The sequence below is a fragment of the Ambystoma mexicanum genome, chromosome 3q (assembly GCF_040938575.1).
Source record: "Ambystoma mexicanum isolate Mex_15411 chromosome 3q, UKY_AmexF1_1, whole genome shotgun sequence".
NCBI classification, from domain to species: domain Eukaryota; kingdom Metazoa; phylum Chordata; class Amphibia; order Caudata; family Ambystomatidae; genus Ambystoma; species Ambystoma mexicanum.
In genome coordinates, this window is record NC_090926.1 from 747,986,096 (window position 1) to 748,003,729 (window position 17,634).

A 17,634-nucleotide genomic window follows, 5' to 3' on the forward strand; every position below is an offset into this window, starting at 1 on the left:
GCTTTCCCAGACAGCTCAATATCCCTTCTGGGCATCCAGTTGCCATGCAGTATATATCTAGGCTCCCTCTACTAGGGTCTCACAAGAGGCCCTTCCTGGACTTTGCCTTTACAAATGGTCCCTCCTGCACCTCTGCTTCATAATGGTTTTAGAGGGTCCCTCCTGAACCTGGATTCACAACTTGTCCATCCTTGATCTCTGCTTCACAATGAGTCCTGCAAGGACCTTTGGTTCATAAATGGTCCCCTCCTGGATGTCGGCTTCACAACAGGACGCTCAGCAACTCTTGATGATGGGTATTTCTCTCCAGTCCTTTATCATGATCCCTTTCAGGAAACTGTTTTCCTCTTGTGCCTTTAGGGTCACTGGTGGATGGGCAGGCTCTTCAGCCCTTCAGTTGCCTGTAGGCAGGGGAAGAAGGTAGCACAGTCCCTGGTGAGCAGGGCATGGATTTGCACCCAGGCTTTCTTTAGCCTATCCCAGGGCATCTTCCCCCTATTCCACAATATCTCAGTATACTTGATCTGGTCTGCCAAAATGTTTCCTTGTATTAACGGAGCATGGGTAGGCGTGTCTACCTCCTCTGGAAGGCTCTCTGTGGGTTTGCCCTTCCTTTTCTCCTCCTCCTCCTCTAGGTACTTGTTCAATATTTTCATCCAATAGGTGTTACGCCATGGAGGTTTAAACTCTACGAGCCGATTGGATACTTACTCGATGCAGAAGAAGGACTCTGACACAATGGTGTCATGTTTGGGGCTAAAGACCTATTCAATATTAGAGCGAGAGAAAACCTATCTTTCCCCATTCCTAAGAGGGGTTACCCTGTCTCAACTAAAGATCTAAGGTGGCGGTCAGAATGTCTGTTATAGTAAAAGTGTCCACTGTCATGTGTCAAGAAAACCTTACTTCTATCCCTTACATTATAAACTAAAGAATAAATCAGTACTGTTCTGGTCCCAGGAGAATGCCCCCCCTTTTCCTTGTGTTCAGTTACAAATAGCCCAGGGGAATGACTCCCTTCCCCAGGTCACAAAGTTACAAACAAGATTTTACTTTGTAGACCAGGAGAATGCCTCCCGGGGGAATTACTCCCTTTCCTCAAACTTGTTGTACCTTCCTCCAGGTCAGAGTTACCAGGAGAATGGCTCCCATCTCCTGGTAATCACAAAGCAATCTCTTACAACCAGGGGCAATGACTCCCTTCCCCTGGTCTTCTCCTAACTAGGTTTCACACTTGCAACACCCAACTCTGAGTGCTATGAAAACCTGTGACCCTGGCTTCTCTCTTCTTTGGCTTGACCCACTTGGTTCACTTCCCTGCCTAGTACTGCCACGAGGAAGATCACTCGCAACATTCTCTTGGTTTGGGTCCCCGACCCTCGTTTCTCTTCTTCTTTGGTTTGGCCCACTTTGTTCACTTTACTGCCCAGTACTGCCATAAGGAAGATGACTTGTGCCACTCTCTTCATTTGGGTGTGCACCCCTTGTTTCTCTCCCCTTCTCTCTATGTCCCCTTGGCTGCCTCTCTTGTCAAGTACTGACATGAGGATAGTCCTGCTCGTAATGTCCATACTGGGTTTTTGCCTCCTGTAATTTCCAGCCCCCTCTGGTCCCCGCACCTCTCCCGTTACCTTGCCTGTTCCCAGGATGCACGGACGGTTCTTCCTGGGGTCTCTCTGCTACTCTGTGTTCTGGGTGGGCATTTCCCTATCTCGGTACCTTCACCTTGCGAATCTCTTGCCCGGTCCTTGAACCGACGGTATGGACACTGCCTCTTGAGTTTGCGTCACTGTGTGCACGCCTCCTATTACTGTCTGGACGCCATTGGGCAAAGGAGCCCCGTTGTCCTCTTGACTCTGGGAGTGGACTGCTCTCGGCTGCGTCCTGGCCTTTTCTGCGTCTCCTTCAAGCTTTCCAGACTTCACAGTCTCTCGTCATGGTTGGCTGTCTCTCTCGGATAAGCAGTTCTCCTTTGGTTTCTATGGCGTAAAAGGAACCATGCCTCCGCGGAATTCTATACCGCTGCAGTTCTTTCTTGGTATTGCTGTTCCTTGTTCCTGTATTCCACCTCATCCCAGTACTTGGATTAACTATGTTCCGGATGATGCTCTTTGTCTCAGTATTTAGCAGGACCTTAAGATAGTCTATTTGATAACAGTACATAGGTCTGCTGTCTACAAAGAGGTTAGCAGAAGAGGGAGAGGCTAGTGTGTGTACAGGTCTAAGAGTCCCCCCATGAGATCCTCCTGCATTATACCACCCACAAGGGGACTATCGGGTAGCAGCCTCACCTCCCTGGCCTCATGGAAAAGGGCTCACCGGTGGGGAGAAGTGACGACATCCAGTGATGTGTCACACTTATAACTGGTGACTCGGTATTGGTGTATGTTCTTAGTCTCATTATGGCTGTTAGTGAGGGCCTGATCGGGTTTAAATATATCTGTGGTGCCATCATATATTTCTCTTCAACTTGGAGGGTGGCTCTGCACTGCTCTGCTACTGCTTCACTCTTCTGGTGTTCTGTCCCCTTAGGACATTTCAGCAGACCACATCTGTGTGGCGACATTCATGCACTCACTGGCTGGTAATCTTTCTGGTGGGTTGTTTAAGAGCTCGCCAACTCCCCAGGGTGCCGAAACTGTGGTGGTCAGCGTGTGCAGACTTTTTGGGTCTTCTCATGTTCTTTAGAGGTATCCTGTGAGAATTATTTCACAGGGGGCACCAGTTAGGGCCTCATCTCAGAGGAGGGATGGTCGCAAGCCGACAGGACTCCACCTCATCCACCCTCTGGCTCGCTTCCCCCACATGAAAGGATGGGGAGTTATGTAATCTCAATACTACTCTGACACGACTACATGTTCTACAGTGGGTATTCGTGTGGCCAAACGTATGTCCTGCAGGCATATTTCAAAGGGGAAACCAGAAATGTTAATACAGCTCGAATCCTGTAATCATGAATAATAAGCAATGAAGGAAAAATCCTGCATAAGAGCCAACGAAATTAAGAAACTGTTTTTAACACACCTTTAACTTGAGGTTCTAAACTTAACCTGCAGTCCATTAGGATACGATTTCTAACTTTGTTAACAGGATCGTGGTACGGCCCTAGCAGAACTGGCCATATTCCTTTAAACTAGATGATGCCTGTTTGGCCATCCAGTGGTCCGCCGTCGCCACAAAGGCAGTAAAATGTGAGGTATTATTTAAGGCAGATGGTTCTATTTTAATCAGCATGTGTGCATCAACTGTGCGGTTTAGAAACTAAATTCCTAAATATGCTAAAGGTTTTAATAAGGTATGCATATTAAATAGCAAGAGATATGGCCAAGCCCTGTGGCGAGTGCGCATGTGTGCTTTTCCAGGAATTATCCAATCTATTGTGGAACAAGGTGAGTAATGCCCCTTACTCTGGAAATATAGTCGTTTTCTACCATGCGTCAGTTAACTCCGTCATATTCTTATTTCCATAAACCACTCTTGTAGAAAAACAAAATTCAACCAGAACCACCTTATTTCATTAAACCACTCTCTTGTAGAAAAAAAGAAATTCACGAGAGCCACAGCCATTCTCCTGACCCTGTTTTTGGCAATTTGTTTCATAAACCCATTAACGTTCCGCTTCTATCGTGCCCGTTATCTTCCCAAGAATACCCTTTTCACTCACCCTTTTTTACAGAGTCCCCATGGTGCCCATTTATAGGGAGCTTCATCCAGTAGGAATCCATTGTTTCAATATAATCGTTACTTTGTGGATTGTTTCTGTATTTTGTGGTATAAGGGCACCAATTGTGTTGTGCACATTATTTACTTTCTAAATAATATCTCTCATTTCGCCCCCACTCCCTTACCTTGCTGTGGGGATCCCTTTTATCCTGCAAGTCTTTTTATGGACCCCCAACCTTTTTGAAACTCCTACAGTGACGCATACTTTATTTTATGATTTGAAAAGGTGGTCACTGCCTGAATTTCGAATTGTGACTAGCTGTAAACAGTGATAATTGACAGTGACAGAAAATAGTGTTTTAAAAAGCACCCTTGTAGTTCCATAGAACCAATCCTTATTCTGCTAACTATAATTTGCAATATAATATACCTTCAAACTGACAGTGTGTGGCACACTTTAGGCGTAATCTGCCACATAACCTACCCATGACCAGTTACTAAATACATCTTTAAGATTACATGGGGATGACTTTTCATATGCATGCCAAAAACTGATTTGTTTCCAAATATGCTGCAAAATTGGTCTTTATTCTTCCGCAGACTATTCTTAACCTGCTGTACAATCTAATTTATGTATGCCACAGATGGATACAGAAGTCTTGAGCATAACATCAGGCAGCAAATGGCTGTGTACAGTATCGATAAACTCCATGTATGCTTGCCAAAAAAGGAAGCGCCTTTAGCTTTTGTCTGTTACAAATTGGCCACAATGTAGCTCCCACTACCATCTTCCCCCATCACACCCACATTTTGAAAGCCTGCCCTGCTGAGCATGCTCTGTCTGGCAAAAGTAGTATTTGTCAACAGTAAAAGAAAGAAATAATTACTGTCGCAGGTACATGTTACGGATCACATGAAAACGGGAAACAAATGAAAGAATTCAAAGGTTGAGTTTTCCCCAACCACCGGATTCATTGGTGTAGAGTTATCACAGAGTCCCAAATTAAAAGACACCCTATGCAAGCAGCAGAGAAATTCATTTGGGCAGATACCAAGATTTGGGCCACCAGGAGATCATTAGTGGGGATAGATAACAAAATCCCAAAACATTGGTCACCAAAAGTACGCAAGAGGCAGATCAAGGGATGCCAAGACTAGGGTAATCCCAAACACCAGAGGTTAATAGTGGTAACAGATCACAGAATCCCCAAACCAAGAAACAAAACGGTTGTCTCTCCCAAAGCCTCCCCAAACCTCCCACCCCTAGTTGTATTACTGCCATCCCTCCACCTGAGGGGCTTCAGTCGACTGCCAGTGACCTGCTTTCAGAGAAGATGCAAACACATAAAAATAACACAATGCAAAATTGTATTCAACATAGAAATACATTCAAATAATGCAAAAAAAATAAACCGAGCATGCAGAGAACAGTGGTTTATACAAAGGCAGGCATTGAAGGGTTGGAGGCTAATGGGTATGGATGAAGCATGTATGGGAAACACGAATCCTATAGTGGGAAAACAAAAAGACAGAGGAAAAATTCAATGAGGAGGAGAATGGAAAATTTCAATTACGAGAGGGGGAGAACAGATGTGGGAGGAGTGAAGATACAGGCGAGAGGGTAACAGGCAGGCAACACTGTGGGCGATAGATACAAAGGCTAACATGAAAGTGTGAAGAAGAGTAGGAAAGATGAAGCAAGAGAAGGAGCTGGAATGGAGTGAAAAAAAGAGTGACATGGAATGAACTCTGGAAAACAAGAATGCAAAAAGATGGGAAGGAGGAGGGCAAAATGGAATGGAATGGAGAAAGCCAGGGTGGAGGCAAAGTCTAAAGGACAGGAAAGAAAGGAAGGGTCAAAAGACAGCAGTAAGCAAAGGAGGATGGGGAACGTGAAAGGAGCAAGGGGAAATGCCAAAGAACAAGAAGCAGGGGAGGTAACCTTAGCAAAGGAATGCTGGATGAGTGAGGAAGAGATGGAAGTGAGCCATCAGAACTGAACCTTCCACATTAAAATCTCAACAAACAAATGGAGAAGGAGCTATCAGGACACATTAGTAACACAACATGTGTAACATTGGCGAGCACACACAAAAAGATGGGAGAATCATTTTTGTTAGTAGAATGGATGATTCTGAGGATAGCTAAATGTGTAACATTGAATACGGTCTGTAAGTGTGTCTAGAAGGGCACTTTCCTTGTCATTGTTCCGCTCTAGAAGGTTCAGAGAACCGGAATTAGTGAAGAGCAAAGATGTCAATCCGTGTATCTTTTTCTGTACATTTTTACTTGGCAAACACTTTTATAGGTCTGTATTACCTCAGAGGAATCTGCAATTTCACAAAAAGAGAAGACATCTCTCTTGGGAGATAAAATGTGGCTGTCCCCACAAGGAAACAGATAAATGGCATAATGAAAATGTACAACGCAAATTTATTGATTAGCATTTTCTGTGATACACCAATCCAACACCATGGATTTAGAGGGCGAGAACCTGAGAGCATACAAGTAGTTCTTTGGGGGCCTAGGCAGGTGAGCCAAATGGACTGCTCCCCATGAAAGAGAAATACAACTGCAATATAGTGGAAAGTAGTGTTTCGAGTCAGTGGTAATCAGGATAAACTAAGAGCGAATAGTTTGATGTTAAGTATTGACCACGTAACTGTGGCTAACTTCCAGTTAATCCTACCTTGCAATAGGAAGCAGATATGCAGTTTACTTGCAATCTAAGCTCTGAAAAGGAGGGCAAACAGTTTGTCTGGAACAGTAATCAAATTGAACACTGTTTTTAATCACATCACACTAGAGCTGTGACGAACGTTAATTCGAACTGGGAATAATAATTTGTGTACAACCACATTTGGATCTAAGGAGTTAATTCCACCCATTATTAAGGGCAAGGCATGCCTGGGTAACAGTTACAAAACATGACAAATGTCTTGATACGAGTAAATTCACAAGTAGGTTAATTTCCCAACATATGTCAACAGCAGTCCATATTGCATTTGTGCTAAACTAAGCCTAATACAGTAAAATGAAAACAATTCCTCCACTATCCTGGGAGCAGAGGTGAAGCAGTCAAAAGCTGCCATTCAGCTCATGCTATCTTCTGGCAGCCTAGTAAGCCAATGGCTGATTCACAGAAGAGGAGTTATTTTTCTTAACTGTTAGAGGTTGAACCAGGGGTCTTTCCATTCAAATTCCTGACATTGGACTTAAAGAGAGCAGCATATATCCTAATACGAATGGCGGCCATCATCCACTCTACACCAGGGAGTTATTACATCATTCTGATTATGGAATTTAAAATGGACCTTTGATAGGAAGCAGGACTTCTGATAGTTACTTAACATTTCTCAACTTCATTGCAAGGTGCTTCTAATATTGCTTTACTTTGATCTGCGCTGGATACCCTACATGGTACTTTCTTCATGGCACGTATCCATGTGGAGTTTTTATAAAATCTAGCTTTGAACCCCACTTAGTTAAGAAGTCCCCTTGTGAGCAATTCTTTTATTCTTAAAAAGTGTATGGATAAATGTGTATATTCCCCAGCTCTCCTTTATAATGCAACACAACACGACCTTTCCGTAATGCCAAGTATGGCCACAAATTGGCATTGTCTGTGCTGCGTAAGTGTGTCTGCAAGATGCTCCAATGAGGTAAGCAGTCTCTTCAAGAGATCATTGTGCAACCTGTCATCCACAGGCAGGAAGCCTGGCGTGGCAGATGCTGCCACAGTTGAACTGCTGAGCATATTCTGACCTCAATGTTACAAGGTTGTGAATGCCAATTCAGTCTCCCACCCTTGTTACTTGCGACTCCACAAAGTGACTGTGTTCTGCAGATGGTACCTGATCAATCTACAATAAATAAATAAATATAGTTGAGCTGGGTGACAACCACCAATGTCAAGGAGCGTAATAAAAGCAGCATCGCAACATGAAGTACTACATAAAAATGTGATTTCAAAATGAGATTCCTCCCAGAATATGTGGATACTAGTGTACAGGACCGTGTACACAGGCCAAAGTGCAGGTTTTCATTAGCACAGTAGAACTATGATATAGCCTGCTCCCTCTAGCTGCGACAACAGGCAACGCTATGGAAATTGGACCACTGCATTTCCTAAGGAAATAGCTCCCTCTAGCAGAGCATTCTGTGCGTTCGGGCAGCCTCTACTGCGCATGACGGCACCCGACAAACATACATCTGGCCTTTTATTATATAGGATGATTGCACACTCACAAATCAATGACACCTGGGGATTCACACTGTGCACCTATGGTGCAGCAGATGTGGATGGATCCACTGTCAGACCAACGGGGGCACTTAACATGTTCATCATTCTCTTGTGCGGGGGATTCATGTTTAATTTGCTGCACCAAAGGATGTTCAGTACATTCAGGGCAGGACAAATGCCATCGGTTTTCTAAGGGCTACTTCAGAAACTTTATTCCATCCTTTCCCGCCTCGTCGTGCTTTGAAGCAAGGCATACTACATGAACGTATAATAAATGCTTAATCAATCAGGTATTTCAGATGGTTGGAAAGGGTCCGTTTCAAAGTGCACTATTCCTATTCAGATGTGGCTAAAATGTAGGACAGTGTCTCAATACAGCCTACAGGCAGGACAAACGCAACAAATGTAAAACAAATCTGATCCTTGGACTGCCTCATTTACACTGCTAGGCTGCACTGCATTGGCTGGGCAGTACACAACTCTGGGAAGCCGACAACAGTTACGTTATCCAGGAGCTCTTGCAACTAAAGCAGGAAGACGCACTTGCCTCAAAACCACTTCAGAGATGGTGTGTGAACAAGGAAGGCCATTAAGATATAGACGGGGGGGGGGGGAGTTGGTGGGGAGCTGAGCAGTGGAGTGTTCCTAGAAGCTCTGATGTCTGGAAGCGACTGAGTGAGCAAGGTGTCTGGTACTAACGGAAATGACCTACTTTAGTGCCCTCCAGAATCCTTTGGATTCACTCCCCAAACCACTGGATTGCTTTTTGTGGTTAGTTAGCAAACCGACAACATGAAACGGACAGACAACACAGGGAACCTAGTTTACCTGGGATGTAGACTGCAGGTCACATGGATTCACAACAGGATAAAAAATAATAAAAGGATACAAAATAAAACAAGATAAAAACAAAACAGAATGAGGCATTTTGCACAAGTAGTCATGTCTGAGAATGTCGTCCAGGTGTACCTTACATGTGGAATATACCTGCAGCTAAAATGGGACTCACCTTTTCAAAACACATTTCTATGCCATTTCAACAAAACAAACAGAAAACCTATACACATCATAACAAGACATCAAAGATTACATCATTGCAGCAGCCCACCCATCGCTCACAACCTGTTCTCCTTGAGGCATCCTGCCTTTTAATTCAGTCTGCTCCATTAATAAAAAAAAAATGCAATAAGGCCCAGTATGCTGCAGTTTCTGACCCCTTTTCAGGTGCTCTGTCGGAACCACTACCCAGGAGGCCAGAAAAATGGACGGGGCGAAGAGGGCGGGCTTCCCCCTTCTAGCACACAATGAGAGGAACAGAAGGCAGAATGAAGGCAATAAACAAGCGTCTTACTGGGGAGAAAGACCAAGTGCAACCTGTGAGCAATACAGAGATCCCAAAGTCCGAGTAGTACTGAGCCTAAAAAATGCTAGCCACCCCCATGATTCCCAAACTCTGCTCTTAGGGCAATGAAAGGGTCCCATGCCCAATATCCTTTGCAGAGGTTGTTCATCCTTATGAGCCAAGAACAACATTTCTGTTATATAAAAAAACAGGTCTATGCTAAGTTTTTCTATGTCAAAAATGTTTCTATAAAATAAATTCATTTTAATAACAATCAAATGAAGCTCCTTACTTGTTAACCTGGGCATCCAACGCTTGATCATGGTGTTATGAACAGATTCAAATACATATCACATCAACATTGTTCTGTTCTTGTGTATACATTGAGAACATTCTTCAGGAATCACAAGTTATTAGTCACAATGCTTCTGGCACAAAGTATGTACTTAACTGGATACTACAGGTTTAGATATATTTATCAATCTTCCATTTGGGGGTCCTCGAGTGCATCTCCAAACTAAATGTGTGTGCTGTTAAGGGCCTCACTACAAGTTCAGCCAAGATCAAGTACCATTATTGCATGCAGGAATGAGTAGGGTTTGCATGATTCAGAGTATCGCTGGTCATGTGGTTATTACCCACTTTAGAGTCAAATTACACTAATGTGGTATTACCGGTAATACGGCATGCATGCTACTACCACATCTGCCAATGCTTCTGCGTGGAGTTCATTACCTCCACTCAAATGCAGGTGTATTCGAAGGGCTTCTTCATCGAAACCTGTAAAACATACAGCATTCCATAATACTGCACGTTTTACCCTTACCACACTACTCATAATGAAGCACGAAAACGTACGGATCTAAGGTGATGGAGTCCTCAATTTCCCAGCAAGTCTCTTTTTTTTCTGTATGCCACAGGGGTGATTTAGCCAGGGTGATGCTTTCGGATTTACAAAATAGGTGCACTGAGAATACCATTATCATTTATAAATCACTTGCAAGCCAATTATCGGACCGGCCTCAGCACGGTGGACCAGGGCCTTAGTTTACATCTCCTAGTACAACAATACATGGTATGGAGGAGAATTAACTTATAGGCATTATTCGAGGATTTAAGAACAGCATTTGATGGGTCAAGAGAGGAAACCTTTGGGAAGCCATGGAAGATTCAAACATCCCTCCCCATTTGCTCAAAGCTATACAGAGCTTGTACTAAGGCGACAAAGCCACAGCTCGATAGAGTTTATCTGGGGACAGCACTGACCTGTTGAGCGATGAAGGAGCAAGGCAGGGGTGCGTTTAGCATTTTATAAACAGACTTATTGATGTAATTGTAGCTATTCAATCTGATGCACCAAAGCTAGACTAAGATGACATCCCCAATACTGCTGTTTGAAGATGCTGCTGCTCTGAGCTCCCTCAACTCAGGTGGGCTAAAAAAAAAAATAATAAAAAAAACCTAAACAGGAACATGCATTTCATTTAATTAAAATAAAAACCAAGTCTATGGTCTTCGATCCCCCCTCATAAAAAGACCCCTAATCTGAACATCATGCTCGATAGCCACAGTATAGTGTAGCACCCACGAGTAGTTTTGACTACTTAGGATTAAGATTTAAAAGCTGTGGCAATGGGGTGGACAGGGGGGACAAGTCCGTGTTATACTGGAAAGGTCGAGAAAACCTATCGTCGCATTTTGTTTTAACCACGGAAGTGGCGCACTTACACCTATGCTTCATAGCTCTAATTTACAGGCAAAGGCCTCTGCACCCCATGGAACAGACTCTGCGGGGCTTCATAAATACTGCAGAATTGGGGGTAGTTGGAAATAAATTCCCCTAAAAAATCCTGGCATTTTACTGGTTATATCTATTCCATTTTTATTCTGTATTGCATATGGACACTTTTTAAGGGCTCACCCAGAAATAAAGTATTTGATTGATAAATCGCATTCACCTTACATCTGATATCACATTTCACATTGGTTGCTTTCATGCGATTCACTCCTGTTCTATTATGTGTGCATTTACTGTGCCCTTTGAACTGTGCTAAGAAGACACATTATCAGCTGGCTGTTAGGCCTATGTTTGTGCACTCATCGTCCATTTGTATTAACATGATTTTCCAATACATTGAAGAAGTGTGCTACGCAGTTCAGTATCCTATTTTCTTCATTTTTGGGTGAAATATGGCATGCATGTTCAATATGGGTTGAACGCCCTTCATCCAGGCCTCTTGCTACAGATTAGAATGACTGGCAGCTCAAGCTCCACTGCATGGCATCAGCCCGATGCTTTCTCTCTTCGTATGCATCTTGCTAGTGCTTTTTAGCAAACGACCCGTTATTAGTTTTGCCATCATTTATTTCTGGGGACCCATCTACTTTCGTGCAATATCGGTTTTCATTTCCAAAGTGGAAAACGTCTACTTTTGTTAACCTAATGTATCCCATCTCGAATCGGTCTCGATTGTTATATTCTACCCGTTCGGCATAGACTTTAGGAATTCATATTCTTTCTGCACTTTGTCACCTCTTAATCTACCAAGCAGAGAAGCGCCATTTGTAAATGAAAGTTCTTCACTTTACAAAATTAACTTTGCATCACAATTTCTGTCTTCTGTGTTGTTTTGGATTTATCATTCTCAGTATACCTGTTCATTTCAGAAGTCTTCAAGTAATCCGAGCAATATTCTGCCTTCTCAATCTGGTATACTCATCTTGATGTTAGCGGTTATCCTTAATGCCTTTACTCCAATATAAGAGCAACATGACGCCATCTTGCTTTAGTAACATCAGCGATGCCAACATTTGTGGCCGATATGGGGTATATAAAACAATTACATTTCATCATAAAATTATTGGAGTTTTTTCTTTTTGCATTTTCCTACCATAGATGTCAATGGACCCCACATCACCTTTGTCTTGGGACCTTGTCCAACCTTTGGGTTAAAGTAAACCTTTTCCAGCTTCACATACCTGCTCTGCTCAGTTATTTTGGGGACACTGGTGAGCCCTTAAGGATACCAGTGCAGGGGGACTGTTTCCCCCAGTCATGTGCTCTGCTTTGTTACAATGAAGCACACACCACCTTACAGTGGAGTGCTGTGGGGGTACGTTGTATCCCTTTTACACATGTGCTGCTTTCTGGGCATGGCCAGTCTTCTATTCCGGCTTCCATGTGGTTCCAGATTCTCAGGGTTGGTAGCCGTCACCCCTAAGGACACAGGCCAAGGGCATGAGTCTATGTTAGACAGCTTATCTTTTTTTAAAAAACATTTTTTTTATTGTGTATGGTTTATTTAAACCTTTACAAAGAAAAAGAAGAATAAAAGCAATAAGACAAGAACAGAAGAAAAATTTGCAATACATAGGAATAATTCATATATTAGACCGCTTATCTCGCTGGTCTGTAGGATCCAGCACCAAATGAGGACACCAAGCTGGAAAGCAAAGAGGAATGATTTATGTAATGGTCCCTTGCCCAGTGATGGGAACTAAGTGAGGGAGACCAAGTGATCCTTCCCACAGCAACCCAGGGTTCTTCATCCACTAGCTCGGGGAGACACCTGGCCCTCAAGGTTACCCTACTATATGAACCCCAGAGTCCAACCGGAAACTTCTATCAAAGTAGTTTGGTGGGAATAATGTAAAAAGGACTTTCAGGAATTGAAGGATACCTTTTGCCAAACTCTGTAGAGCACCTATCCACAAGTGACCTTCCCAAGTAAAAACGAACACTTCAGAAGCAGGGACAGGTGCCGTTTGTCTCAGCTGGATGACAATGGTAGGGAACACAAGGCGTGTTTCATCAGCAGACAGTTCATGGATAGAGAGATGATGTGCACAACTGTGGAAAAATAATGTTTTGCCATGGTGCAATCTATGTGGAGGTTTAGACCCTAATTGATATGCTCTACTTTTAAAATTCAAACTAACAGCATGCCCCCCAAATGGCTGATGACCATGAAGTGGGAACCCTAAACTGCTCAGTGGGCGGTAAGTGTTAGGAAAGATTCCTATTTTTGCAACTTTACCCTCTACTACAAATTAGACCTGCCATCAAATCTGCAGAATGTTTTGAGGCCCAGACCTGAATTTTGAGAGCAAGGCATTTTGACGTTTAACTCACTTTGCTTATGGGGCACTGATCAGTTATTCAGGATACCAGTACAGTACACTATCCCCATTTAAGTCTGCTCCCGCACTACTACCTCCCTTAAAGAGAGAACAGCGGAGGAACATTTGTTTTCATAATCTTTTTGCACAGTGGGTAGTGTTCTCATAGTAATTAAAGCCCAGACAGGCAGGTGGAAGTTTCTGCACACCTTTAATTTTTTTACCACGTGGTAGCAGTTTTTGCGGTACACTGCTCAAAATGGCTGCCATGTTGTTTAAGCCCCGTCTCTGTGCTTTGCTGTGCTTTGGCACTCTTAACGCTAGGGGCGTGTTATGATGTAGCCATATATGTGTATTCTCTTCACAGGTCAGGCCAAAGTCTGGGAACTAAGACTTCTGTGCGCTTAGAACTAGTTCAGGCTGGCCATGGGGCTGCAAACAACCCCGGTATAAATAAGAAACCTTGTGTGATTTCATGGCTGTACCTGAGATGGCTTACAATAATTGGACAGCCACCCAGAGTTTGAATGTGTCTCAATACAATGTGAGTGATGACAAATATTGAATAAGTTAGTGGCTCCATTGCGAAATTTACCTGAGCAAAGAAAAAGTCATGCCAGATGCCAATATAGTATACATCCTTCTTTACCCATTGCAGTTGCTGCGAGACCCCGCCGGGGATTGACCCAGTTTACCCTTTGCGCATGACTTTTTCTTTGCTCATGTAAATTGCGCAATGGAGCCACTAACTTATTCAATATCTGTCATCACTCACATTGTATTGAGACACACCACATTTGTCTTTCTTTATAGACTTGTTCGGGTAGAACCTTTCCTTGCCATCCAGGACATCTTTGTCAAATTACGAATCTAAATAGCACTGTCCATTTGGATCGCTGAAACAGGCTGCGAATTCGGCATCCTTGACCATTTTGTTTTGCCTCACTAACGCGGTAATATTGCCGCTCCTTTGAACTTTTCGGAGTTGCCCTTTAATTTCTTGGGAAAAGGGTACTCACACAATTCGTAATCATTGCATGATAACACCCAGGTGGATAAGGGATGGACAGTTTGAATTTTGGCACAACACTGTCTTATTTGGGAACCTATCTTCGTTAGAAAATAAGCACTACATGGAGTTAGCTTTTTACTTTTGCACACCACTGCAATTTTCTTTTACTGTAATACTGGCGCTCGAGTCTTTAAGGGAACTTGACTAAGTACACATCAAGGGTACATAACATAGCTTGTATTCAACATACTAATTTGCTATACGGCACAATGTGTGCTAAAACTGCACTACGAGTAATATCATGGTGCTCAGCTCATTGTTTGTTTTATATGTTTTGTTCCCCTTCTATGATTGCAACATTGGATGCTATATACTTGGACCCTGACCGTGGAATGTCTGATTTTTAATGGTAACATCCTACTTTATTTCATATTGTCCATATGTTATTTAATTATTTGTTTCTTATGACAACTACTCATATGCATTCTTTTTTGCTTTCTCTTGATGGGTTCTGGCCCCATCCCTTCCTTTGTTTTTGTTTATTTTCTGATCAAAATAATTCTCCAATGTGATCCTTGTGCTTTTTGACTTAATATGTATCTATGTGCACATGTTTTCTTGCGATTTTGTTTTTACATTATGAACAGTTTTACCTTGAAATGGACCCATTGTTTAGGTTCGAAACACGTGTCGGCAGTTCTGTATTATATTGGACTATAAAAAATCTTTTCCATAAAGCCCGCTGGCTGATGATGGTTTTTTTGCACAGCATGATTCGTTACAATGTTCATTGTTTTTGACATTGATCTATCTTTGTACTTACCTACTAGTGTTTGGGCTGCGCAACGTAATAGAGGTGACACTCCCGTGTTTGCCCTTGTTTCAAATTAGCAGTTTTGAGGTAACAGCTAGTCCCTCGCACATGCAGCAACCCCAGTTTATCTCTTGGTTTTTGATTCATAAACTTGCATTCTTTCTTACCACCAACTGTTAGTCCCAGCGCCTCCTTCACAAGGCATTCCTCAATTTAGTTTCTGTGTTTATAACTGGGCCTTTTTCCCTCTTTTAGGAAAGCCGCATATGGTTTTGCATTGTTGTCCGGTGCTACTGTTAACTGTGTCCCATTAGGTTCTCTCACTCGCTAGATCCCCACCGCAGTGGGGATACCACTGTACTGTGCGTGTCTCCCGTCTGCTGCTCCTGTGCTTTCCCTACTGTGTGACCCCTCCTGCCCACCCCTGCGATTCCTGCGTCGTGCAGCGCTGGGCTGTGTCTCTCCCTCTCTCTTCCGCTCCCTCCTCGTCCTACTTTCCTCCACACATCCTCTATAGTGCTTTCGGTCTCTCCCATCTTTTCTAACTGCTACTCTATCTCCTATCCTATCCCTCTCACTAGTCTGGAAAGAAGAAGTTCAAGAAGGACATCCTGGTCTCCAGCCCAAGCCTCTCCATCGCTGACACCTACATCAGTGCTTCCTCCAAACACACTCAACATCCTCTTTGTCGTTCCCTCACCAGACCTATGGACCCCTAATATGGTCTCGGCTCTCTCTCCTAACTCTTCCTCTCCCATTAATGGTGGCCCTCAGTGGGGGTCCTCTTGGCCTTCTTCCATTCCTCCAAGACCTTCATTAAGGTCTATCTGAATGGCAATGTCTTGGTCCAGGGCCCTCAGCTCAATCTCCTTTTCGATAGGCATCTCCCGCGTCTTATCAACGTTCTTCCTTCCTTCTTCTGCTACTCCTACTAGGACCTCTCTGGCCCTTCGCCACGTCCTGCCTCCGACCGCTTCTCTGGCACCTCCCTTCCCCTCTCTGGCTACTATGCCACCTCCTGCTACCATCTCTGCCCACTCTCGGGCCCCTCTTGCACTTCCGCTGGGTGTACCTCTGGCCTGTTCCCCACCCCGGAAGACTTTCAAATGTGGCAACCTGTTCCACGTCGCTACTCTAAACTCTCGCTGTGCTGTCAAACACTCCTCTGAAATCTGCCACCTCCTCGAAGAACCTGACCTGGATGTCCTCCTCCTCACCGAGATTGGGTTTACAGCCAGCTCTGTCACGAGTTTTGACACTCTCCTCTCTGATGGCTACAAGATCCTCTCCGAATCCCGAACCAACCGACCCGGAGGTAGAGTAGTTCTGATCTTTCCAGAGTGGGTCCCTGCTTCTGTCATTCTTACGCAGGTCTACTACTCCTTTGAATGCCTGGTCTGCAGGCTCTCTATCTCCCCTGGCCTCTCTGACTGTGGCCACTATCTACAGGCCCCCTGGCCAGGTTGCCCACTTCCTCTCTGAGTAGGCTGACCTCGCCTCTTCTCACCTTGTCTCTACCTCTCAACTTCTCCTAGGAGACCTTCGACAGCCACCTGGATGCTTCTAATCCCTCCTCTGGGCTCTTCCGCAACCTCTGCAACACACTCTCTCTTTCCATTCTACTCTCTGGTCCGACACACACCTTGGATGTTCTCATCTCCTCAGATATCCCTCTCTCTAACCCTCTCATCACTCCTCTCTCTTGGACTGACCACTTTCTGCTCGCCTCTCACCTGAAACTCTCTGTCCCTCAGGGTAAGCCCACCCCAGCAATGCCACCTACCTTCTCGGTCATTCGGCCAATGAAGCGTGTGTCAGTAGATGCCTTTGCTGCTACTTTCTCTGCTCCTCCTATGCTTGCAGCTGACTCACACTGGGACACAGTCCTCTCCAACCTGCATCTTTCCATCTTCAACACTGTGAACGTCCTTGCCCGTGTCATGAGAATCCATCTGAAGCCTACCTCCAAGTGAAACTCTTGGTATAACTCTGACCTTGCTGTCTTGAAACACAAGTGCAGGATGGTTGAGAGGAAGTGAAGGGCTTTGGGCGCATCCTCTGATAAACTGGCCTGCCGCCTGCTCCAAAGGCAACACAGACTCTCTGGCCTGTCCAAGAAGAGAGTCCACAACCAAGCCTGTGTCTCTGCAGCCTCTAACAACACGGCTGAACTCTTTAAAATCTGCCAGGAGCTGGCCAATCCTTCTGTAGTCTCTACCTCTCTTGTTCCCTCCCAGGCCCTCTGTACGGCTCTGACTTTTCACTTCACCAATAAATCTCTTCCTCTCCCTCTTTCAGCCCCCTCTGGCCGCCTCTCCCTCTCCTCCTCCTGCTGCTACACCCCCTTTCTCTCCAACAACACCCGACGATTCCTCTCCCTCTTTCGGCCTCCTCTGGCCGCCGCTCCCTCTCCTCCTCCTTCCCCCTCTTTCTCTCCAGCA

General features: G+C 44.3%; 1 protein-coding gene across 9 annotated transcripts in view; it reads right to left on the bottom strand.

Annotated features, from left to right (window-relative positions):
• The window catches only part of EXOC7 (exocyst complex component 7), a 704,768-nt gene that overhangs the window by 470,990 nt on the left and 216,144 nt on the right, over positions 1-17,634 (bottom strand). For 5 of the 9 annotated variants that reach the window (XM_069654712.1, XM_069654708.1, XM_069654706.1 and 2 more), the window contains exon 7: positions 8,735-8,746. The exons of the other annotated variants lie outside the window; for them this stretch is intronic. In XM_069654712.1, the coding sequence (XP_069510813.1) occupies positions 8,735-8,746 (12 nt within the window). The remainder of the gene's footprint in view (positions 1-8,734; positions 8,747-17,634) is intronic. 9 annotated transcript variants of the gene reach the window in all.